This window comes from Salmo salar, chromosome ssa06, assembly GCF_905237065.1.
Source record: "Salmo salar chromosome ssa06, Ssal_v3.1, whole genome shotgun sequence".
NCBI lineage: Eukaryota > Metazoa > Chordata > Actinopteri > Salmoniformes > Salmonidae > Salmo > Salmo salar.
In genome coordinates, this window is record NC_059447.1 from 57,125,664 (window position 1) to 57,152,181 (window position 26,518).

Sequence of the window (26,518 nt, forward strand, 5' to 3'; positions counted from 1 at the left end):
CACTGCATATGCCAGTGGTTTCCTGTGACAGAGATGAAAATATACATGTTAGAATTTTAGAAAGAGAGGAGATCTAAAGATGCAACAACTAGCATGGTTTGCTAATATGATTAGGATTGTCTCTTTGGCTGCTGGACAATGAAAGGTTGATTTGAAAACCAATAGAACTTGATAGGAAGGCTAGTTTAATAATTCCCTTAACATTTCTGTGGTCTGATTTTAGCTAGTGTACATTAACATGGCCAGTGCGTGTTGCGCACTGGCCAGTGGCCATAAAATGACATAACCTCCAGGTTTTATCCAATGAAGTTTATGGTTTAATAGTTTCAAAAATGTTGACTGCCTCTGCTCAGATTGCAGGGTGGGTGATGTGTGCAACACGCACTGGCCAGTGGCCTCTCTCTCCACTTGTGAACTAACCATGTCTCGCATGTCAGAATCAAGCCTTTAAATGTTAATAATCCTGCATTATATTTGTCAAACATTACTGCAGTTTAGCCTTTATGTAATTAAAAGCCTGAAAGTGTGGCTACATTTCCTGGCACCTCCCTCATATCAGCATCGGTGTGGACATCACCTAGGCTACACTTACATTTTTTGTACAGCTAACTGCCAAAATAAAGGAAACACCAACAAAGTGCCTTGGCATAGATTCTACAATTGTTTGGAAAGCTTTTTATACATGACCCTTAGCATAACTGCTTAATTAACTCAGGAACCACACCTGCTTTCAATATATATTTTGTATCCCTCATTTCCTCAAGTTTTCCTTTATTTTGTCAGTTACCTGTACATTTATGCAAAATAGATTTGAATGTTATTCTAATTGGCCTTTTTAGAGGCACATGTGTGGGAATTTCTGGCTCCGTTGACAGCCCTGTTTATTTATTTATTTCAGTAGTACTCTTATTAGCCTTTTAAATGACTGAATGACCTCGGATCTAGAGTAGACATGTTGGCAAATCAAAACTAAAATAAACAAAGTATTTTAATTTGGGATGTTCATTTTCAGTTTGGGATGGTTGAAATTGCACTTCGGGACGGTGATGAAATAAGTTATTCTCAAGCCCTGGGTATCTATATCCACGAGTGATCCAGTGTATACATGTTTTGAATGTTGAAAACGAGTAAAGGTTTATGAAGATTTCATAAATGTATTGCTATGTTGTGTAACTAACAAACTAATGGTTATGAGATACTAAAAATAGTTTTATACCAAGTGATTTAATGCTAGGTTGGCTATTTTAGCGAGACTAACATTAGCTAGCTAGCACTGTATCTGGATCTTCCCCTTTTCAACTGCAGTTTCAGATGAACAGCACTCAGTGAGTCAGTGTTTGCCTTTGTGAAAAAGTAGCTAGTAGAGATGTCAATGCCAAAGAGGAGAAAAGTGTAGGCCATAAGATTTTGGGGGGGGGAGTGCAGAGGACTAAGTAAGTAAATGAATGGCTACATAGCTAGCTAGCTACATGGAATAATGTATAATAGACTGGTACTATGTAGTCAGCTAGCCAGCTAAATTGCCAGACAGTAAATAAATAATTTTGCTAATAAAAGCAGAACTTAATTCATGTTAATAAACTAACCCCATCATTGTTAAGGCCAGACATTTGTGTCATATGATAATGGTATTTGGTCATATGATTATTGCAGGGTTCAAAGACAGTGGAGAGAGAAGGCCCCGCCCATGTTGAGGCAGGGTAAAAACAAACAGGTCATCATGTGAGAATTTGAGTTAAGGGCACTCAGTTAAATTCCTCATCTCTACAGTTGTTGCCTGCATTCTGATTTCATTTGATTGTCATGGCAGGGGTCAGAGAGAGAGTCAGTAGAGAGAGGGAGCGCACCGCCCATGTTGAGGCACACGGAGAGGATGAGCAGGTCATCAGGTGAGAATTTGGAATTTAAGTTAACACAAATAAAATAAAGGATTTCTACAGATTTTCAGCAGCATTCTCTGCGGAAAATAGAAAAATATTCCTGCAGATTCTGTTTGGGCCTAGATGTAAAGCAGTCTGGTAAAGCATGTTGCACAGCAATTTACATCGCACACAGATTGGAACTATCAGTTGAACTCATCTTCGCTGACTGTAGCCCAAGTGCTATAAAACGTTGCCTGCATTCTGATTTAATTTGGTTCTAATGGAGGTTGAAGCCATGGCTTCGCTCAACAATGACAATGCAGATTGAACCATGTTGCAGTCTGTCATATCCACCAGGGGAAGCTGGATACCATAGATAAGAAAACAGAGTGCCCAAAATGTATTTCTGGCAGTGACAGGCATTAACATGTATTTAGTGCATTTAAATGACGATCTGACCCCTCTCTGTGCCTTCGGAAAGTATTCAGACCTCTAGACCTTCTCTGTAAGCCTTATTCTAAAATTAATTTTATTAAAAAAAGGTCAACTCTGATCTACACACAATACCCCATAATGACACCGAAAACAAGTTTAGAAATTAAAATGTATTACATTTTTACATTTTTTTGTCATTTTAGCAGACGCTCTTATCCAGAGCGTATTACAAATAAAAATCATAAAAATCATCCTGGGATGTTTCTACAACTTGTTAGGAGTCCACCTGTGGTGAATTCAATTAATTGGACATGATTTGGAAAGGAACACACATCTGCCTATATAAAAAAGGTACCACAGTTGACAGTGCATGTCAGAGCAAAAACCAAGCCATGAGGTTGAAGGAATAGTCCGTAGAGCTCCAAGACAGGATTGTGTAGAGGCACAGATCTGGGGAAGGGTACAAAAAAAAAACATGTCTGCAGCATTGAAGATCCCCAAGAACACAGTGGCCTCTATTCTTAAATGGAAGACGTTTGGAACCACCAAGACTCTTCCTAGAGCTGGCCGCCCAGCCAAACTGAGCAATCAGGGGAGAAGGACCTTAGTCAGGGAGGTGAAAAAGAACCCGATGGTCACTCTGACAGATCTAGAGTTCCTCTGTGGAGATGGGAGAACCTTCCAGATGGACAACCATCTCTGTAGCCCTCAACCAATCAGGCCTTTATGGTAGAGTGGCTAGACGGAAGCCACTCCACAGTACAAGGCACATGACAGCCCGTTTGGAGTTTACCAAAAGGCACCTAAAGGACTCTCATACCATGAGAAAAAAATATTCTCTGGTCTGATGAAACCAAGATTGAACTCTTTGGCCTGAATGCCAAGCGTCACGTCTGGAGGAAACCTAGCACCATCCCCACAGTGAAGCATGGTGATGGCAGCATCTTGCTGTGGGGATGTATTTCAGCAGCAGGGACTGGGAGACTAGCCAGGATCGAGACAAAGATGAACGGAGCAAAGTACAGAGATCCTTGATGAAAACCTTCCAACAGGACAACGACCCTAAGCACACAGGCAAGGCAACACAGAAGTGGCTTCAGGACAAGTCTCGGAATGTCCTTGAGTGGCCCAGAGCCCGGACTTGAACATCTCTGTAAAGCTGACTTTGATAATAGCTAGTGCCTACGCAGCCGCCTTTCTGCAGACATCTTTTAATCTTAATTCAGACTAGATATTTAGTGTTTGGAAAACTTGGTCACAAATTGAGGAAGATTTTAACATCATTCTGTACACATATTCACATCTGTACTGTTCTTCAACTACATTGCCTTCAGAAAGTATTCATACCCCTTGACTTATTCAACATTGTTGTTACAGCCTGGATTCAAAATAAAAATTTTCCTCAACCATCTACACACAATAACCCATAATGACAAAGTGAAAACATGTTTCTAAAATGTTTTGCTAATTTATTGAAAATGATATACAGAAATATCTAATTTACATAAGTATTCACACCCCTGAGTCAATAGATGTTAGAATCACCTTTGGCAGCGATTACAACTGAGTCTTTCTGGGTAAGTCTAAGAGATTTGCACACCTGGATTGTACAACATTTTCACATTCTTAAAATAGTTATTAAAGCTCTGTCAAGTTGGTTGTTGATAATTGCTAGACAGCTAGTCTTGCCATAGATTTTCAAGCCTATTTTAAGTGAAAAATGTAACTAGGCCACTCAGGAACATTCAACGTCTTATTGGTAAGCAACTCCAGTGTATATTTGGCCTTACACAACGGGTGGGTCTAATCCTGATTGGTTGAAAGCGCATTCCAACCGGTGTTTATTCCACAAGTTACCACCGGCTAAATCTATGATGTTAAAATGCCTATTTACTCTGTTCCATCTGACTGCGCAATCCACTGTCTCATCAGCCCAGGCAGAGAAGTTCTAAACGTAATCTCCACTATAAAAAGCATCTAGACATTCTCACATTTCTTTTCGACTAACATTTAGTTTTCAACAGCGGAGATTTGTATAAACTTTGCTGTAGGTCTCGCCGACATTTGTAACATTGTTTCAATATTCAAATTCGATCTCCAACTGTCCCATAGTAATGAACGTGTAGAGGTCAGGAGTCAGGACGTGACAGTAAGGCAGGCAGCGGTTCTCAGCCTGTCGAAATCATGAATCAGATGGCATAATTTTTATGGATATACAGAAAGAAATGTCAATTGAAAAAAAATGTAAAACAAAGTGCAGCTAGTTTGCAGTCTTTCCAGGTTCCGTTTGAAGTTGTGTTAGCTGTGTTGTTGCCTAGCTCCTCTGAACAGTGTCCTAATGAGAGAGCACAACACCCATGCCAATATAGCTTCCAAACACTGGCTTCTCGGTCATTATCACTTAATTGTGTTTTAGGTTATTGTCCTGCTTAAATGTGAATTTGTCTTCCAGTGTCTGTTGGAAAGCAGACAACCAGGTTTTCCTCTAGGATTTTGCCTGTGCTTAGCGCTATTCCGTTTATGTTTATCAAACTCCCTAGTCCTTGCCGATGACAAGCATACCCATAACATGATGCAGCCACCACGCTTGAGAAAATGAAGAGTGGTACTCAGTGATGTGTTGGATTTGCCCCAAACATAATGCTTTCAATTCAGGAAATAGTTCATTTCTACGTTGTTGATCAATCCTCAGTTGTCATCCATCACAGTCAACAGCCATTAAATGCTGTAAGCACCATTGGCCTCATGGTGAAAACTGAGCAGTTTCCTTCCTTCCAGGTAATGAATAACTTCACCATGCTCAAAGGGATATTCAATGTCTGCTTTATTTTACCCATCTACCAATAGGTGCCTTTCTTTGCGAGGCATTGGAAAACCTCCCTGGTCTTTGTGGTTGAATCTGTGTTTGAAATCCACTACTCGACTAAGGGACCTTTCAGATAATTGTATGTGTGGGGTACAGAGATGAAGTAGTCATTCAAAAATCATGTTAAACACTTATTTAACACAGAGTGAGTACATGTGACTTGTTAAGCAAATCTTTACTCCTGATCTTATTTAGGCTTGCCATAACAAAGGGTTTGAATAAAAATGTCTAAAAACATCATTCCACTTTGACATTATGGGGTATTGTGTGTAGGCCAGTGACACAAAATATAAATGTAATCAATTTTAAATTCAGGCTGTAACTAAATGTGGAAAAAGTTAAGGGGTGTGAAAACTTTCTGAAGGCACTATGTGTTTTTGTAAAATTTTCAGTGGACATTTTTGAAATATAGTTAGTGTATAGAGTTGTATGGTTTGTTTAACTTTGGTGTTTGGTGTTTGTTTGGCATACATTTAACATTCTGTTACCATGGAATTGCCCAGATACAAATGTGACATGTGACCACTGAAGGTATATAAATGTCCTTAACAACATATGAACGTCATATGAACAGGCAATTCATTCTAGCACAAGTAAAACAAGATCAATTATAAGTGACAAATTATTTGCATACACAGTGATTAATTTGGCAATGCTGGGCAGGTTTTCGCTCGTGGACGAGGTCATGCACAACATTTGTTCCTCAAATAGAAACTGGGACATCCATCTGTTCCTTACATAAGACTACTAATCAATTAGCATGCAACCCACTGTCAAAACACTCTACAATATGTTCATGTTGTGGGTAAGTGGTTCAGTGAGGCATGAGGTCTTTCAATTGGGGAATGTTTTACACCTGGAGTAGAACTAGCTGTGCATAGTGCTGTGGGAGCTAGCAGTGTTCTGATGGTAAGGAACCATTCATCATCATGCATTATCAGATAGACTGATCCTTATCAGATTACTCTTAGTGTTGGGTATAGATGTCAGTGTTCTGTCCTGACTTGCAGGTCTTGAGGTACTGTCAGACAGTCTGCGTCCCAAATGGCACCCTATTTCCTACATAGTGCATTGCTTTTGACCACGGACTACGGGCCCTGGTAGAAAGGAGTGCACTACATAGGGAATTGGGTACCACTGATGCACTGTACTGGGGGCCAGGTTAGATTTGACATCTGGATTCCACCTCTGTTATGAGCCTCAAATTCCACCTGGGAACATCTTGCTGGTATCGGATGTTTTATCTCTTCTTCATCCTTGTTTTAAAGCCATAGTCAAACTCAGTTGGTCTCAAGGGAGGCTAAAATTATTTGATGGGTAAATCGCAGCTTGTGACAGTTATTATATATCTATGAAGGCAAATGGGTATCATAACTTTTTAACAGCCATGCCATAAAATAATGATATTTTATGTAATACTACCATATTACTGTAAATCATAGTTGTAGCAATGTATACTTCATCATGTCAGTACCTCTTCTACATATGTGCTGTGTCCAATAACAATTGTTACGTCATTGTGGTCTAATGTGAGGACACTTAACAACTGTAACAGAGTAGCACTATCATTTTTCACTGGTTGAGTCGATTCGTCACTCTATTGAGCATTGACTCTGTTCAAGCCCTTTTGAGGGGTTCTCTAGCTTGGGTGTGTCTACACGCTACAGCAGGGCTCTTTGAAACTGCCTCAGCCGTCTCTTTGTCCCCGGGTCTTTGTCTGGTATTGTTTGGGATTGCTTCCCCGTGTGCTCTAAATTAAAAACATTTATTGGTGCTCCCAACTTAAGGTTAGGAGCACAACATAAAATCTAGGAGCACCAGAACATATGCTCTGGGAATGAGATATAGCATATTGGACCTATATGAATTCTAGCTACTTTTGAAGCGTTATTAGTTTATAGAGCATAACAACGCTGTATAAAAATGTTGATACAAAAACCTGTCATGGAATTTACAAAAGTAATTAATGGAATATTAGGCTTCTACATTGTGTAAAAGTACTACATATTGAGATGTGTTACATTAAATGCTGCATTGTCTCTTTAAGAGCGTCAAGTTGTGAGTGATGACATGCAAGAGATCAGTCATTCATCGCTATGATCATTGGTCTTCTTAAGAAGCTATCCCTTTTCCTTTCTTTCTGTGCCCCCAAATGTTTAGATACAGTATACCGGTAAAGTAACCTGGTTGTTAGCTAGCTAATGAGGTATCATGACTGGATAAGGTTTTAACAAATGCCCCTGATTGGTTTTGTAACGACCCGTGACATGGCTTATGAACAGGGCCTAAAGAATTACCTTTTTGGTCCACCAGCACTCAGATTTGTTCCCCCCGATTTCCCCAGTTTTGGTTTTCAGGTTCTCACTCTCAAAATCCATTTTTTATTGTTATAAAGGACAACGATGCTTAAACCACATCAGGAGACCTTTGAGGTCTGGGGGAAAAAATATATAATTTTATTTGAAGGGTATAGTTGCTCTTTAATTTCAATTGCGCACCTCAAGAGACTGGTGTTTGGCCGGCAGTGTTTCTGTACTGCATGCGCAATAGCAGAGTTTGCAAAACAAAACACCACCCGATTGATACAAATCATCATATCATCCTATAATTCTTCCAGGTAAGCCTACTTTGCAGTTAACATGAATTTGTTTTATGGGAAAGCCTTTAGCTAACCGGCGACACAAAGTGGTAGACACAGGCATTGTATGAATCTGCGCTCGTTTTTTTCTCAAGGGCACTCGGAAACAACTGCACAGTGAAGCCCATCATTACAACAAATATTATCTGGGTGATTTCTTTCCCGGTCGCACTGGTGCTACCAAAATAAAATGTCAGGTCACACAGCAAAATATCTAGGAGCATATGAGATCAAAATGGTTGCACTTTAGAGCACTGGGGGCCTTGTGATTTGCAGAGTGCAGTGACAGATTGGCACACAACCAATTGTAACATGATGTAATTACTCATTTGTATACAGCAGCTACCGCAAGGTGGGGGGCAGGGGCTCTGGGGGCCCCAAACCCCCAAAATATATAAACACATCATAAGCCTTGGAAAAATGTGTAAAATAGCCATGGCAAAACATGGCAATATATGTTGCAGGAAATTAGCTTTAAAACAGGAACATTTCCTCTGACTTATGGCAAAATGTGTAGAATAGCATGAGATTAGCTATAAAACTGCAAAAGTTCTCATGGTAATGTGTAGAATTGCAGGAAATTAGCTTTAAATTCTCTTAGCCTCATTGCAAAACGTGTAGAATAGCATGAGTTAAGCTATAAAAGCTATAAAACTGTACATTTCTCTCTGCCCCATGGCAATATATGTAGAATTGCAGGAAGTTTGCGAAACTGCGGTACGCCACTGTACTTACACACATGGAATAAGGAACATGCAACTCTCTCTCACCTCTCCCTCTCCTGCTCCAGCAGGTTAGTGAAGTCATCACTCTTGTTCATGAAGTCTGTGTGTTTGCGTTTCTCGCTATCCAGCTCATTAACCGTGCGGCGGTGACACTTCTCGGCCAGCAGCAGCTGCTCCAGCATACGCCTGTACGTCTCGCGATGCTTGTCCTCCAGCCGGTCCAACTGATCAACATATTAGAAGGTTTTCAATGACAACCACCATGTTTTCATTCCAAATTGCACCCTATTCCCTATATTGTTAACTATTTTTGACCTGGGCCCATATGATAAAAATTAATTCGCTATTAGGGAATAGAGTACCACTTGGAGCACACACCATGTCTGAGTCATTCAAACACTTATCTATCCAGTATGTTCATTAAAAACATTTACCTTTTTAATCAACGCTGTATAGCGATTTATAGTTAATCTATATATATATATTTTTTTAACTTCTATAGCAACCTGGACTCTGGGGTAAACGTAACATAGCTAGGGTATGGGTTAAGGTTAGGAATTAGGTTAAGGTTAGAGGAAGAGTTAGCTAACATGCTAAGTAGTTGCAAAGTAGCTAAAAAGTAATAAGTAGTTGCTAATTAGCTGAAATTGTCTGTGATGAGATTGCCTTATGTAACTTTCTGTCTTATGTAAGCATACCAAACATAATACAAATTTGAGTGTCCCAGATTTACATTTACTATGTTATGTCTCGTCTATGAGACCAAACTGTCTATAGTGGTACTCACCTCTTGCATGGGCATCTCATAGACGTTGTCCCCAAGCATTGTAGTGTTGGTCAGAATGCTGTCTCTCTGCAGGGCCTGGAGGGGTTTGATGGGGGCAGCTGAGCCGTAATGGGCCTCCAGGGCTTGAGGTCTCGGACGCTCTGACTTCAGCATGTGGATGATATCCTCTCTGGCCTACGGACACAAGGAGCAGGGGGACACTTTAGGTCACCTAAGAACCATTTACACAGGGATAAAGACAATAACATTATTTTTACCTTCTTTATTCTCGATGACAATTGAACCACTTCAAATTGACAGATGTGGCTTTGTTATTGTGAGTAATGACACTTGGAGGTTGCTTTTGTTTTTGAGTTGGGAAATGTGAAGATAGTATCTTCACTAGGACACAATTTCCCCCATTAACTGTTTTAAATGTGTTGTGTGAACTATATTTGTTGAACTGAGCCAAGGTTTATCGTTATTCCATACTTTATCCATGTAAGTGCACTTAATCTATCAACTACATCTCCTTCAGTTTGTTTGGTCAATTGTCTGGTCTAGTTAATTGTATGCAGGTGTGTGGGCCACACCCCTAATTGGTTATTGCCAACACCTGATTGTGTTTCTCCTTTAAAATGGAGGTTGAGAAGAGTTTGGGGAGAGCTTGACAATGTGGTAAGAGGCTAGACAGGATATGTATCTTAAGGGTCAAGTGTTACATCTTTTCGTAGCCTTTTTTGTTGTTGCATGTTCTATATTTTATCCTCTGTGATCTGTTTTTAATAAATATTTATACATTTTTGATAACTTTTCAGTTGTATTTAACTTCTTATGTGTATGGAGTGACGGCCAGCTCTGTCAAAGGAAATTATTGGTAAAAGTTCAGTTTGGCTCACCGACCCTGTTCCTGGAGAGATACCCTTCTGTAGGTTTTCGCTCCAACCCCAGTTGTAACTAACCTGGTTCAGTTTATCAACCAGCTAATTATTACAATCAGGTGCGCTAGATTAGGGTTGCAGCTCTCCAGGAACAGGGTTGGAGAGCCCTGGGTTAGAGAATATACATGCGCAACCATATACAATTATTTTGAAGTATGATCATTGTAATATATGTAAATGACCACAGGGTGGGGTAACTATTGAAAATAAACAGCACATTCATAGTGGTTTTCCTGCACTGTGAGCTCAACTCTCCCCACAGGGGGGTGCTGTTCTCCTTAGCTAGACTCCTGAGTGTCTCCTTTCATACAAATGCAATCCATAACAGGTTTTTTCTCAACCGGCCCCATATGCCCAGGTCGGGGTAGTGCACTATATAGGGAATAGGCTGCCATTTGGGACACAGTTATACATTCCTGCATGAAGATGGACACAAGCCCCTTTATCTCGCTCCTTATAAATGATTAATAGAGTTTAATTATTGTCATACCACTGTACTAGAATATCATTAGCAAGTAATTTAGTATGAACAAGACCATTCTTCTGTTTTCACAAGACCTTTCTTGAGTGTTGATAAGACATTCAGAGCATGTTGGATTTCAACATGTTCAGGGTTGGATTTCAACATATGGTGTAGGAGGAGGACATGTGTTGTTTATCCCAAGTTGCAACTTTGCAAAGTCATCAACACGCCTAAACAAATCAGCTGGATGGAGAAAGGAATGAGAGTACACTGATGGCAGCAGCATCACTCCCTCCATAGAGCCCCACAGTAGTTGTGTCATAATACCCATAAAACCTAGCTGCCAAACACAGAAATGGTTCCAATTGTTTTTCCACCATTCATTTTTCCCATGGGGGATTTTAGAAACACTTAAAATAAGGGCTGTGTTTTGTGTAGGCTTACCCTGGGTTGCAGTCCAAACACTTAAAAGACACCCTATCCCCTCAGATTAAGTGGACACTTCTGATGACATATCATGACGTCTGACGAGTATACACTTGCAGGGCAAGGGGCGAAGGAGGAAGGAATGCCCGGAAATTCGGCACTCATTCATCCCACGATGATTGTGTTTTCAGCTTGTCGGTGCTTTATATGCGCTCCAGTCAATTATGATTGCATGTCTACTTATATTAAATATATAATTATGAATATACACCTACTGTATAATGGCTAGCAAATCAATTAGCTAAATAATGTTAGCCTGCCTAGCTGGAACTTCTGAAGAAGGAAAATGTTTAATTTCTACAATTTCCAAAATCTAACCATCAAAAACATCATTACTTTTGCGAGAGGTGTTTGTGCCATCATGTGCATTAGTAGCACAATTTCTAACTTATTTACATTTGTTTTTACTTACACTTGTATGTTGACTCCATATATTGACGTTGAGGTTTTAATTTTTGTCTGACTTTATTTCGCGGATATACGATCGTCGCAAATTGAATTATGGGGAGTTTCAGGCCCTGAAGTGAACACACTGTAATTGTACACTCGCAAACTTGACTAAAAGCGAGGCTGATGGGCTTACTTTGCAAACTTCCCTTGCTTGGCTAATCATTTGGACCGCCCTCCAAGATGTTGATGGGGATTCCCCCAAGGGCATAAGGTGAGGGTAAGTGGACGAGGGTGTGTCTTTTATGAGTTTGAACCGCAGCCCCGGTGGGACGTTTTCATAACCATGTAAATCTCTCTCGGACAAAGTGACTTATCAATATATTCAGCTCAATTTTTTTTCTCCGATTTGAAAATACTAATTAGCATCAAAGTAGACATCATGCAAGACTACAAATCCCTGCAAGCTCCTGCACGTCATCTCTAGCTGACACCTTTGCTAACAGGTATTGTGTATTTTAAAACTTGCACAAGACAGTTCACAGAATTGTCCATTTAAAGAAATGTAGCCAATTTATTAATTACTACATTTAGCTAACATTAGATAGTTAATCCAGAGATACTTAACTTTGCCTCGAGTCGGCAGTCTCGTACAGATCATCATGGTATTTGTAGTTCTGCATGATAGCCACATTAGCAGCTCATTAGCATTTCATTCTTGGGAGGTAAATACAGCCATATATATTGATAAAATTCGAGAGAGATTTACACGGTTATCAAAACATCACGCCAGGGTAAGCCTACACGAAACACAGCCCTCATTTTAAGTGTTTCTAAAATCCCCTATGAGAAAAATGAATAGTGGAAAAACGATTGGAACCATTTCCCTGTTTGACCGCTAGGTTTTGTGGGATTTATGACTCATACTGTGGTACTCTATTGAGGCTTGTTTATAAATGGAACTCCAGTAAGAAAATAATGAACAGCAGGCTTAACACTTTCATTAGGACCCACAGAGTGGGGCAGCGTGGGAAGGTACCAGAGTTAATGGCTGCTGACACTGAGGTTGACTCTCAACAGCAGTGAGTCAGCATCATGACTCTTGGGTTACGCACTCCTGGTTACAGTAACATCTCAAGCCAGACACATAGGCTGAGAGGATGAGAGGCTGAGATGTTACCACCTGCCAAATATAACACAAACCACTTACCACAATGTTAGCTGTTACCTAGCACATAGCAGCAGTGTCAGTGGAGAAACTCTCTGTGTGCATCCCAAATGGAACCCTATTCCCTATACAGTGGTGGAAAAAGTACTCAATTGTCATACTTGAGTAAAAATAAAGATACCTTAATAGAAAATGGCTCAAGTAAAAGTGGAAGTCACCCAGTAAAATACTACTTGAGTAAAAGTCTAAAAGTATTTGGTTTTAAATATACTTAAGTATCAATTGTAAATGGAATTGCTAAAATGTACTTAAGAGTCAAAAGTATAAATCATTTCACTTCCTTATATTAAGCAAACCAGACTGCACAATTTTCTTGTTTCTATATTATTTACTTATAGCCAGGGGCACACTCCAACACTCAGACATCATTTACAAACAAAGCATTCGTTGTTAGTGAGTCCGCCAAATCAGAGGCAGTAGGGATGACCAGGGATGTTCTCTTGATAAGTGTATGAATTGGACCATTTTCCTGTCAAACTTTTGGGTGTCAGAATAAAATGTATGGAGTAGAAAGTGCATTATTTTCTTTAGGAATGTAGTAAAGTAAAAGTAAAAGTTACCAAAAATCTAAATAGTAAAGTACAGATACTCCCAAAAAACGACTTAAGTTGTACTTTAAAGTATTTTTACGCCACTGCATATATTGCACTGCTTTTGACCAGGGCACAGCAGCACAGTGTTAGTGGAGAACCTCTCACCTGCACCTCTCCTTCCATGACTCCCAGCAGACGGAGAAGGTCCTCCTTAGAGAGATCTGTCAGCCCTGCTGCCTTCTTTTGTCCTCTGCTGCTCTCTGTGCTTGTCTGGGGCCTTCTCGCTGTTCCAGACACCACTGACTTCCCCTCTTTTTCTTCCCGCTGGACCTTCATTTTCCTTTTCACCAGGTCTGGTGTGTTCTCCCCCTCCTCTTTGGGGAAGGCTTTGGTGGGCTGGGTGACCTGGTTTATCTGTCCGTCGTCTGGGCCCTCCATGGCTGTGCTGCACCTGGAGCGCATTCTCACCTGCAGGGCGGAGACAGACAACGGGGACACTGAATCCACAGCCCAAATAGTTCACACTATGTTATCCAAAGAAATAACTTGAAATTGCCCTCTTGGTGGCTGTAAATTGTTTAGAGACGATGAGGATTCTATCAGTTCCCTTCCCTGGCTTTGGATAGCAGCTATTTTGATCACAGAGGCCATTGGGGAGGTAATACTCAGTGGCTCCTCCACTCCTGGCATAACAGGATCAAGTTTTGTTTACAAAGCCTGAGTCATGTAGTGCGTCATTATCTCTGCAGAGCAACATAATCATTTGACAGTATTGAATGACAAATAATATGCCATGAGATCACTTCTTAAAGAGAGTGATGGAATCTTAAGCACTTACAAATTTGTAACCTATTGTACGAATTGGAAAGCGTAACATATCATACGAAATGGATGACATTGTATACAATAGTGCACAATTTCCGGGGACCTGTTTTATAGCTCGTTAGTGTTATTTTCTAAGCCACTGGCTGACATTTTACAAAACTTTTTATAACACTGCCCTAGCATAATTTTTTGTTAAATTAATGTTCTCTGAGCATTAATTATACTGGGTTGTCTCTCATGGCATATGTTTTGAACAAGTTGAAAGTGTTGCTAACATTTCTCAGTGGAGATCTCCCTCGGCCATACATGCAACATAGACCAGGAAGAAAGCTTGTACAATAGAGAGTAAATAACATTTCTGTAATCTCAGCCACATTTAAATATCACCAAGACTTGTAATCAATAGCAGAAAAGCAATATGTTCAGTATTTCCCCTGTGATCTCACATAACTTAACCTCTCACCTCTGACTAATGCCCTTTGGCCTATGTCATTCCCGCTGTACTAGTATTTCACACTGCTCCCTTTTTCTGTTTCTTAAATTGCTGTACTTGATTGTAATTAGGTGTGGGACCCAACTCTGGGAGTGAGAATAGTCTAGAAGAATGTTCTCATAGGGACTTTTAAAAACATCTGGAACCAAAAGAATATTATGAAGCAAGTAGCTATAATAGCAACTGTGTTATTCTAACCTGGATAAACAAATATATTCAGTGTGACGTTAATGCATCAAAAAACATGTGTGACCTTGAATGGTAGGCTATGTGAACTAACATATACAAATACATGACCACCATGACCGTAACGTCTTTCACCATACACTACCTCGCTATGTGCAGTTAGCCTAGGGACGAGGTTAGCATAGTTCTAACTACAGTATATGGAGTGGGTTAGTTACTGCTTTTACTGCAGGGAGGACATTTCCTGGCCAAGAGCTCTCGCCTCCTACTGTGCCAAATCAGATCCATTGTTTCCATTGTCCTAGAATCTATAGAGCCAGAGTCACGCTTTCCATCATGTCACACCAGCGGCGCTGCTACAGTATGCCTGGCCTGGCTGGCCTTGTTTGGACATTGATCAGACCCGTGTTTGTTGTCTGTGTCTGTAATAAGTTCGCATCGCCATCAGAAGCATCATAATCAAAGCCGATATGCTGTGAAAATGCAGACCACAGAATATAGTCATAACAGGTGGGCAATTTTAATTGAATTTGGATGATTCATTCTGTGTGAATCAAAATAATTTGCCCTCGTATCAGGGGTCGAGCTTTGGGACATTGCCAGTTATGATGATGGTCACATCATCATCACAACAGCCCAGGCAGAAGACACAGACACAAGGGATCCATAACCTTGGAGGGAGTGAGGGAGGGAGGGAGGGAGGGAGGGAGGGAGCAACACGGCGGGGGTGCTCAGGAAAAGATCACGATTGCATATGAATGGGGCCAAAGTTCCCCAAGGTTGCACCGTCTCTGATGAAAGCAGCGTGTGACTCAGGCTGAGAGAATCCTGGCAGCCAAATGGTAGCAGCTACTTCAGAGTTGGGCGTTATTAATAGTTGTTTCAGGGGAGAAGCCAAGCACTCCATCGGGTGCAGCCATGGAGCTGTCTTCATTTTGAGTGTCAGTTTGATTCGAACCAAAACGAAGAGTTGTGTATAAAAAAATAAAGCCATGACAAGCCCTGGGTAACAGCAGGCAGAATATTACATTGGAATGTTTACCTAAAGGTTCTGTATCGAATATTTCAAAACGGGCTCAGGGGAAAGAGTGGCAATAATATTTACGATGTTATTCTGAAGTGGTTTCATACCATATAAAGTCACCCATTACAAGTTACTGTACATGTTCTTCTCGGTCTCATGCCCACCCTTCAATAACAGTAAACTTAGAACAGAAAACAAAAATGGTGGTTGGTAATACTGTTGTTCACAACTCCCTTTAAATGTGGATTCACAGGACAGGTGGCACCTTAATTGGGAGGGATGGGGTCGTGGTAATGGCTGGAGCGGAATGGTGGGATGGTATCAAATACATCAGACGCGTGGTTTCCGTGTGTTTGATGCCATTCCATTCGCTCCGTTGCAGCCATTATTATGGGCCGTCCTCCCCTCAGCAGCCTCCACTGATTCACAGGCACTATCCAATGGTAGGCTAATACGCATACCCTCACTATAAACATGGTATCATTTCACACATTGAATCCGGTCTGAGCCATGTGAACCACTTACCCTTATTACTAATGACTATGCTACAAGGCACAACTTCCCTGTTGCCCAATATCACATGTTGATCATCATGAAGAGCAGCTTAAGTACGTAAAGATGAATGTTCGCAGGGCCCAGATATTTCTAGGGATGTGATCGTGCCAGGCTGGTCTCCTCAATTTACACTTGAGCCTTGCTAAAACCTGGGACAGCTGTGGCCCATAGCTGATGGTAGAGCATAAGCGCATCACAAATGGAGCCCTATTCCTTACATAGTGCACAACTTTTGACTGGGGCCCATAAGGAATAGGCTGCAATTTGGAATGCACCATATGTGAATTCTCTGCCCATGAAAATAGGGAGGTAAATAAGGGCAGGGTCCCTATTTTTGAGCTGGACCTTTGGCCGGGCGGCTTGCACAGCTGTCTGCTGGTGAAGTTTTCAGTGAGTATTTATAGGAGCCCCGTCCCTCAACTTGTGCAGTGGGACCCAGAAGTGGAAATGCCAAAAGGTTATCACTTTATAAGCCATCAGCATTCTAAACAGCTGTCAATACTTCTATTTTACTCCACAGCTGTAGGTTTTCACACACGCCAGTAAATGCACATCACACAGTTGCTCATTCGTTCCTACGATCCTCTGCACACATTTTTTCGAGAGGTATGCAACATCCTTTGATATTCAAAGACCTCTGCTATTTATAGAAATAAAATGGCGGATATTGATATCATTTCTTGGCTTCTCTAACAACACATTCCTCCATGGGCATAATGACAGTGCAGCTAATCTGGGAAACAAAGACTGGTGGTGTTGGCCAAGGCAGTCAGCAATGACTCTTATAATTGATATGTTATATGATATGTATAAACATCTCTCTGGCAGGCTGACAGTATCACATCTTGGTATTATGGCAGGTCCACCTGCTAGTTTCTCTCACGGTGCATTACCACATACTGCAGTGAAAGGGAGAGTGTTTAAGTGCTTAACTTCAAGCATGTCTGCTCTCAGCTCCTCCAATACTTCCTGTTGCCACACAACGCCTTTCAGATGTATTCTTTGGTTAATTTGGTTCCTGTATAGTTACAGAGGAAGATCTGACACATTGTCTCGTCCGATCAAGGCTACTTGAATGTGGCGAAGGCTCCCCGTGGACAGTCTCACAGACCAGCCAACTTAGCCCCAGTCAAACGAGGTACTGGCAGGTGGCGGCAGCTGTCCAAATCCCCCACTACTTGATTTTGTAGCTCTTCAAAAATGTCCCTTTGAAATGGAATTTCAATTCAGTCATGCATGCAACTAAAGACTCCCAATGTGACTAAATATGGGAAGACGAACATAGGGGAGAGACTTTTTATTTTGAAAACTGAAAATCCTATCCTCCTGCAGCAACTCACTCAGAGTAAAGGGAAGAAAAAGCAGCATAACCCGACTCGTGTAACGGGACCGTACACTTGCCACATCTATACTCCTCTGAGAATTTTACTGGTGACAATATGCTGAGTAGATTTCAACTCATTTCCAAAAGCAAAATATTATGCTGTGGTTGTCTTCGCAACCCTGTATGAGGTAGACAGTAGAGAGCTGTGTGCAACATCAGAACTTAATGCAGCTTTGCACTTCGTTTATCAGACGATTGAGTAATCTTCCACTGGGAGTCTGCTTCACACCATGCTGTATTTATGAGTTCAGCTGCCACTGTCGGTAAAAACCACCGCCAGCAGGGGACAAAACAATCCAAACAAAGCTATAAAAACTAAAACTAAATTCTGATAAGTCACCTCTAATGAAATACCACTCAATTCGAACCCCTATGACTCTGTCAGTGAGATACACTGTGTGCATTCCAAACCTCTGTTACCTCTGGGTAGCCTGTGATTAGCTACAGTATATTATATTCAGTCTCCCACTGTAAGGTGAATACCACTGAGAGTTTATAGGTTCAGGAGGAGGTCAATCTGTCTTTTCAATGTCACAGCTCTCTGTAAATTCAGTGGAAAACAGGCACTTCCTGAAGTCTCCTACCATTGCTACCTACCAACCCAGACACGTTTGTGACAAAAGGTCAGGGTAGGGTCAAAGGTGACTGGGGGGGGTTCAGATCAGGGTGGTAAAACAAAACTCTGTGAAACAGGAAGGAAAACTGTCTACAAGAGTTCAGTCACTCAGAGCCAGGGTTGGGTAGGTTACTTTCTAAATGTAATCTGTTACAGTTACTAGTTACCTGTCCAAAAATGTAATCAGTAACATACCTTTTGGATTACCCTTAACTCAGTAACGTAATCTGATTACATTCAGTTACTTTTAGATTACTTTCCCCTTAAGAGGTATTAGAAGAAGACAAAAAAGTATGTTACCAATTGAACAACATCTATTGCAGGATAAATCAATGTTAAAGTTTACATAGCTGGCCATATACAGTGGGGGGAAAAAGTATTTGATCCCCTACTGATTTTGTACGTTTGCCCACTTACAAAGAAATGATCAGTCTATAATTTTAATAGTAGGTTTATTTGAACAGTGAGAGACAGAATAAGAACAAAAAAATCCAGAAAAACGCATGTCAAAAAGTTTATAAAATGATTTGCATTTTAATGAGGGAAATAAGTATTTGACCCCTCTGCAAAACATGACTTAGTACTTGGTGGCAAAACCCGTGTTGGCAATCACAGAGGTCAGACGTTTCTTGAAGTTGGCCACCAGGTTTGCACACAGCTCAGGAGGGATTTTGTCCCACTCCTCTTTGCAAATCTTCTCCAAGTCATTAAGGTTTCGAGGCTTACGTTTGGCAACTCGAACCTTCAGCTCCCTCCACAGATTTTCTATGGGATTAAGGTCTGGAGACTGGCTAGGCCACTCCAGGACCTTAATGTGCTTCTTCTTGAGCCACTCCTTTGTTGCCTTGGCCGTGTGTTTTGGGTCATTGTCATGCTGGAATACCCATCCACGACCCGATTTTCAATGCCCTGGCTGAGGGAAGGAGGTTCTCACTCAGGATTTGACGGTACATGGCCCCGTCCATCGTCCCTTTGATGCGGTGAAGTTGTCCTGTCCCCTTAGCAGAAAAACACCCTCAAAGCATAATGTTTCCACCTCCATGTTTGACGGTGGAGATGGTGTTCTTGGGGTCATAAGCAGCATTCCTCCTCCTCCAAACACGGCGAGTTGAGTTAATGTCAAAGAGCTCCATTTTGGTCTCATCTGACCACAACACTTTCACCAGTTTTCCTCTGAATCATACAGATGTTCATTGGCAAACTTCAGACGGGCATGTATATGTATTCTTGAGAAGGGGGACCTTGCGGGCGCTGCAGGATTTCAGTCCGTCACGGTGTAGTGTGTTACCAATTGTTTTCTTGGTGACTATGGTCCCAGCTGCCTTGAGATCATTGACAAGATCCTCCCATGTAGTTCTGGGCTGATTCCTCAACGTTTTCATGATCCTTGCAACTCCACGAGGTGAGATCTTGCATGGAGCCCCAGGCCGAGGGATATTGACAGTTCTTTTGTGTTTCTTCCATTTGCGAATAATCGCACCAAATGTTGTCACCTTCTCACCAAGCTGCATGGCGATGGTCTTGTAGCCCATTCCAGCCTTGTGTAGGTCTACAATCTTGTCCCTGACATCCTTGGAGAGCTCTTTGATCTTGGCCATGGTGGAGAGTTTGGAATCTGATTGATTGCTTCTGAGGACAGGTGTCTTTCTTACAGGTAACAAGCTGCGGTTAGGAGCACTCCCTTTAAGAGTGTGCTCCTAATCTCAGCTCGTTACCTGTATAAAAGAGACCTGGGAGCCAGAAATCTTTCTGATTGAGAGGGGGTCAAATACTTATTTCCCTCATTAAAATGCAAAACAATTTATAACATTTTTGACATGCGTTTTTCTGGATTTTTTTGTTGTTATTCTGTCTCTCACTGTTCAAATAAACCTACCATTAAAATTATAGACTGATCCTTTCTTTGTCAGTGGGCAAACGTACAAAATCAGCAGGGGATCAAATACTTTTTCCCCCCACTGTATGGATGTTAAATTTCACTTTATGGGTTGGTTATGTAGGCTTCTTCTAACCCATTGCTTTCTACTACATATAATACGATTAAATTATATCTTTACATTAAAAACCAAAGTCGATCAGAATTCCAGTCATGCCAATAAATGGTATACCCCTTGATCTTCAAGAATAGGACTTGGAAATATGGAAGTATAGATTAGCTAAATTGTTTTACCTGAGCATAACCCCAAAACTAAAGATTTATAAGCCAGTCGTACCTTTTTGTTGGTGACACTTTGATATCTTGATAATATGCAGCTGTTTAAAGGGAAAATCCACAGATGAATCAATAACAAAATGGCCGCCCGCCTCTGTTTTGGAAAAAGCTGAGGGATGGGCCTGGAAAATGTAACCACTCTCAGATTAATAGACAGAGCTATGGATGCAAATGATTGCTTTAACCATGTTATGAGGCTATACAGTGTTTGTTTAAATTTACAATGTTTACAAACATTGGAAAAAAACAAGTTTGTATTTTGGGTTCTCATGGAGTGTGAGAGTTAAACTAAGCTCATGAGGCATTTATAAGTTATATTCTTCAAGAATTAATCAATATATATACAGTACCAGTCAAAAGTTTGGACACACCTACTCATTCAAGGATTTTTCTATATTTGACTATTTTCTACATTGTAGAATAATAGTGAAGACATCAAAACTATGAAATAACACATGGAATCATGCAGTAACCAAAATATATTGTATATTTGAGATTCTTCAAAGTAGCCACCCTTTGCCTTGATGACAGCTTTGCACACTCTTGGCATTCTCTCAACCAGCTTCATGAGGTAGTCACTTGGAATGCATTGAAATTAACAGGTGTGCCTTGCTAAAAGTTAATTTGCGGAATATCTTTCCTTCTTGGATGTAGCAACTACAGATTGCCCCTTCAAGTCTATCAGAAGTGTGTGAGTTTGAGCATGTGTCCATTAGGCCTATGGATATTTTTTTTATCAGCATGAATTAGATTGAGCAATAAAAGCCTCACTTTTATTCTATAGGCTGGGATCTGCACTATGCAGCTGTTGCAAGAGCGCATTTTTCACTAGCTGTCCACTGGTTTCAAAAATAATGATTGATAGGCGGCTTAAACTTCTTGAATTCAACCATTATTGGGTTCAAATACACATTTAGATTTGTGAACAGCTATCCACAACAACCACAATCCGTACGGTGCAAATAGCTAAATAAGAGAGCAGCAGTGTGATTCACGTCAATGCACTATGTAGATATCAAAAATAAGTGATATCCGTATCGCCGTAGACTACACCACTGCTGCCATCCTTACCTCTAAGCGTTTATTCAAATTGGATAATCTTTGGATGCCGACAGCAGTCGCACCATTGGAAGACATACAGTGGCTTGCGAAAGTATTCACTCCCCTTGGTATTTTTCCTATTTTGTTGCCTTACAACCTGGAATTAAAATGGATTTTTTTGGGGGTTTGTATCATTTGATTTACACAACATGCCTACCATTTTGAAGATGCAAAATATTTTTTACTTTGAGACAAACAAGAAATAAGACAAAAAAAATGAAAACTTGAGCGTGCATAACTATTCACCCCCCAAAGTCAATACTTTGTAGAGCCACCTACTGCAGCAACTACAGCAAAAAGTCCCTTGGGGTATGTCTCTATAAGCTTGGCACATCTAGCCACTGGGATTTTTGCCCATTCTTCAGGGCAAAACTGCTCCAGCTCCTTCAAGTTGGATGGGTTCCACTGATGTACAGCAATCTTTAAAACTTTAAGTCATACCACAGATTCTGAATTGGATTGAGGTCTGGCCTTTGACTAGGCCACTCCAAGACATTGCTTTAGCAGTATGCTTATGGTCATTGTCCTGCTGGAAGGTGAACCTCCATCCCAGTCTCAAATCTCTGGAAGACTGAAACAGGTTTCCCTCAAGAATTTCCCTGTATTTAGCGTCATCCATCATTCCTTCAATTCTGACCAGTTTCCCAGTCCCAGCCAATGAAAAACATCCCCACAGCATGATGCTGCCACCACCATGCTTCACTGTGGGGATGGTGTTCTCGGGGTGATGAGAGGTGTTGGGTTTGCGCCAGACATAGTGTTTTCCTTGATGGCCAAAAAGCTACATTTTAGTCTCATCTGACCAGAGTGCCTTCTTCCACATGTTTGGGGAGTCTCCCACATGCGTTTTGACGAACACCAAACATGTTTGCTCATTTTATTCTGGACACTCTTCTGTAAAGCCCAGCTCTGTGGCATGTACGGCTTAAAGTGGTCCTATGGACAGATACTCCAATCTCCTCTGCGGAGCTTTGCAGCTCCTTCAGGGTTATCTTTGGTCTCTTTGTTGCCTCTCTGATTAATGTTTAATTTTAGAGGTATATGTATGAGTGTGTGTGGGGGTCCAACACTAGCAGGTGGGTTCTGCATGTGCCACAGGCCAGGGGGGAAGTTGTCAGTAACGAGGTTACATTAAGATTGCTATATTTATGTCATCTGCATGAAATACTACAGATTGGAACCCGACACAGTGATATTCCACTCTCGGCTGTATACGTACGTCAGCACTTGGGGCAGTAAATGCTTGATATTAATAGTGGACGTGGTACAGTACAGTGAGGTCTGTAATATTACATTTACACAGTGGTAAGCTGTCCATAGAGGTTTAGTCAAATGTATATCAGTGGTCCTGGAATGTTTTATTTGGTGTTATTCCACATAACAAACCATAGCAGTAAACGATACAGTACATGTAACCTAAACAGATGCATATAACCAGATGGCCATGCAGTTCTATTCACAGAGGCTCTAACTTTCAAATCAAATCTAATCCAATTTTATTGGTCACATTCACATATTTAGCAGATGTTATTGCGGGTGTAACGAAATGCTTGTGTTCCTAGCTCCAACACCAAATAAAACATTCCAGACCACTGATATACATTTGACTAAACCTCTATGGACAGCTTACCACTGTGTAAATGTAATATTACAGACCTCACTGTACTGTACCACGTCCACTATTAATATCAAGCATTTACTGCCCCAAGTGCTGACGTACGTATACAGCCGAGAGTGGAATATCACTGTGTCGGGTTCCAATCTGTAGTATTTCATGCAGATGACATAAATATAGCAATCTTAATGTAACCTCGTTACTGACAACTTCCCCCCTGGCCCGTGGCACATGCAGAACCCACCTGCTAGTGTTGGACCCCCACACACACTCATACATATACCTCTAAAATGATATGTACGGCTTCCAACGCTGGAGTTACAATATATTCTTTACTTTTATCAGAAAATCCAATAGGAAGATGAAATGGTTCCTAAAATGTCTGGGTTGTCAAGATAGACTTGAATGAGCACAATATAAGAAATCTATCTGGTAGTCTGAGTCACGGAAGAGACTCCTGAGATTCATACAGCAGAGGGGTTTTGTGTCTTTACATTTGAGTCAGTGACCCACATCCTTTGGCAACATTACATGACATCATTATCTGCCACCTTACAAGGGTATCTGAAGTCAGACAAATGAGTGAGCAGCAAGGTTCATGTGAACGCTGGTATAAAAATAGAAATCAGACTCTTGAGCAAGTTCAAAGTTGCACACAACAAGAAGCCAGGCCAGGTTTTTTTTTATTAGGGTTTTAGCAGAAAGCAGGCCTGGGAAAGGGCTTCTCAGAAACCAGACTGGATCCAGGACTAAAGCCACATGAGTGGATCTCACTTGAAAAGAGGAGGTTCAGCTGCAAGGTCAATCCAAAGCCAAGGGCTACATATTAAAACGGAATAACAAATCACAATGTGACATGCGTCTAAAAGAGGCACAGTGCTGAAAGGAAATGTTTCATTCAAAACTATTGCTCTCATAAAAGGAAATGGAATATAGTACACTTAATTAAATACCACTATAACTGTGGCGTTATTTCAACAGTCCTATTTCCATTGCCAAGCCTAATAGGGTGTCTTAAAGATTGGCCGTGACTTGACTTCCCTGTCATCATCAAAACTCTCACAGTCCGAGTCAATTCTCAGTCCTACATGTTCAATCAGCAGTGAAAATGAATGAGCAAAAGATATGGCAGGTTTGCTTCTATCTTCACAATCCTCTGTGCTGAGTCCTAATCAGTGGTTATGGATCCAGCAAACTAACACCACTAGCCAGATGTAGTTCTCAAGCTGGCCAGTCTCAAATGCCTTTCTGGTGGAATGACGATGAAGTCACTTCCCTCATAAAGCGAGAGACAAAGAGACAGCGAAGAGAGAGAGAGGGGGGGGGAAGAGAGAACAGAGAGAGAGAGAGCGAGCGAGCGAGAGAGAAGAATGTGTGAGAGTTTGAGACCCTATGAGAGAGGGGGAGAGATTAATGCTGACTGTGTTTTATTATTTTGATTTTTACAGACTATTTCCTCCCTGAGCCTGAAACACTCAACTATTTGTTTGTCATCAGTTTCCCAGAAAACACATGCTGTCATAACATCTAGGAAAGTCAGGACAACTGGGGTGAAGACAGAATTCTTGCAATTAGAAAAAAAAGCCGGCTCACAGAACAGTCTGTAGGTAGATCAGCCTTATCTTACAGTAAACATACTTTAAAGGCTTTATATCAGTAAAGATGAGTTGAGAGACGTGTTATGTTCTGAAAACAAATCACAAATGGTCCTCCATTGGGGTGAGCGTTTGAGCATTTGGGGTTAAACACATACAGTACATCTGCTCTTACAAAGCCGAATTATGTCAACCAGCTGACCAGCTATCATTTGAAATCCTTTGATTCCCCTTGTTAGGAGCAGTACAATAGCAAGGGCTGGAAATGATTGTGGGGTGCTTCAGATGCAGCTGTTCAAGCTGATAATGAGAGAATAATCCAGAGACGTTGTGTGAGGCCAGCACCACTCCAAATCACTGTGTGTGTGTGTGTGTGTGTGTGTGTGTGTGTGTGTGTGTGTGTGCGCATGCTGTCCATCCCATGCACCACACCTTCAGCTCTACTTCAGTGTGTGGGCAGGCTGGATGATTTCACTAAGTGTGGGCTGATATGGAATGTTAAATAGCATAGTGGTAATGCATGGTAACCCTTGGTCATTTTAAAAGAGACACACCCTTGTGGGATGTAAAAGCACCCACAGCATAATGCTGACAATGGGTTATTCAGTCAAATGTGTTTATCTGTAATCTCCATTCAACATTTTTCGTGATATACTATTTTTATGAAGCGCACATAACGATCTGTGATAGAGATGATATATAGTATTATTTAATTCACAATATTTAGTGATCTCAGCAGGTTAGTGTTTTTCGTCATGAATCTTGTTCTGGAGGCAGCACGGCAGTGGTCACTAGCTGGCACAGCCATAAAATCTGATGTTAAACCTAACCTTAACCGCACTGCTAACCCTAATGCCTAACCCGAACCTTAAATTAAGACCATGAAGGACATTTTTGTTTTCATGAATTTGTACAATATCGGCATTTTAGATTTTGCAGCTAGCGAAAATCGCTCAGTTCTGCCACCAGGACAAGACTCGTCCCAAAAACGTCAACAAGGCAAAGCACCCAAACAAATGTAATCCATCTCTTTAGTCCCTTATTTTGCTGTCATGGGAACAGCGGTGCTGTTGTTATGAAACAAAACATGAGGACAGGCCCTGCTGTTTCCCTCCATGGGAGATTGCTGAGCTGAATTAGCTAAGTGATCTCATGGTTCACTGTCTTATCACTTGGCCCTTGGCTGCCGGTGAAGTAATGCCACAGGCACAAACTGAAGCAGATGATTTAAAGACAACCGCTGCCAGAGAAACTTACAAGAGCACCAGGGAATGCAGTGTGATCATTTGAGTTACAGACTGGAGGGGAGGACAAAAGAGAGGCTCCACAGGCAGTAATTTAGTTTCTCATACATAATACCCGATAACTACCCAACCTGTCAATAATCTGTCCAGAAAGGTATACTCCATTAAAGTAATTCAGGCTTGTTAATTGAGATTAAGGAGGAAGTATAAAAGTGTCCAAGAATAATATCCGTATAAATTGCCCTTTAAGAAATGGTCATTGATATGCAACAGGACCTCACTATTCCTTCAGTTGTTCTGAACGCTATTGGCATTGTCCAAAATATTTCTAAACAAAC

The 26,518-nt window shown here is 41.0% G+C and overlaps 1 protein-coding gene across 8 annotated transcripts in view; it reads right to left on the reverse strand.

Moving 5' to 3' along the window:
* Positions 1-26,518, reverse strand: part of LOC106607691 (filamin-A-interacting protein 1) — a 46,198-nt gene that overhangs the window by 17,684 nt on the left and 1,996 nt on the right. For 6 of the 8 annotated variants that reach the window (XM_045720753.1, XM_045720751.1, XM_045720752.1 and 3 more), the window contains exons 2-4: positions 13,496-13,798; positions 9,314-9,487; positions 8,572-8,750 (exon numbers count right to left, since the gene is read on the reverse strand). In XM_045720753.1, the coding sequence (XP_045576709.1) occupies positions 8,572-8,750; positions 9,314-9,487; positions 13,496-13,792 (650 nt within the window). In that variant the 5' untranslated portion in view covers positions 13,793-13,798. Of the gene's footprint in view, positions 1-8,571; positions 8,751-9,313; positions 9,488-9,570; positions 9,794-10,195; positions 10,215-13,495; positions 13,799-26,518 lie in introns of those variants that run through there. The other 2 variants (XM_014204912.2, XM_014204911.2) reach the window with 2 other exon arrangements.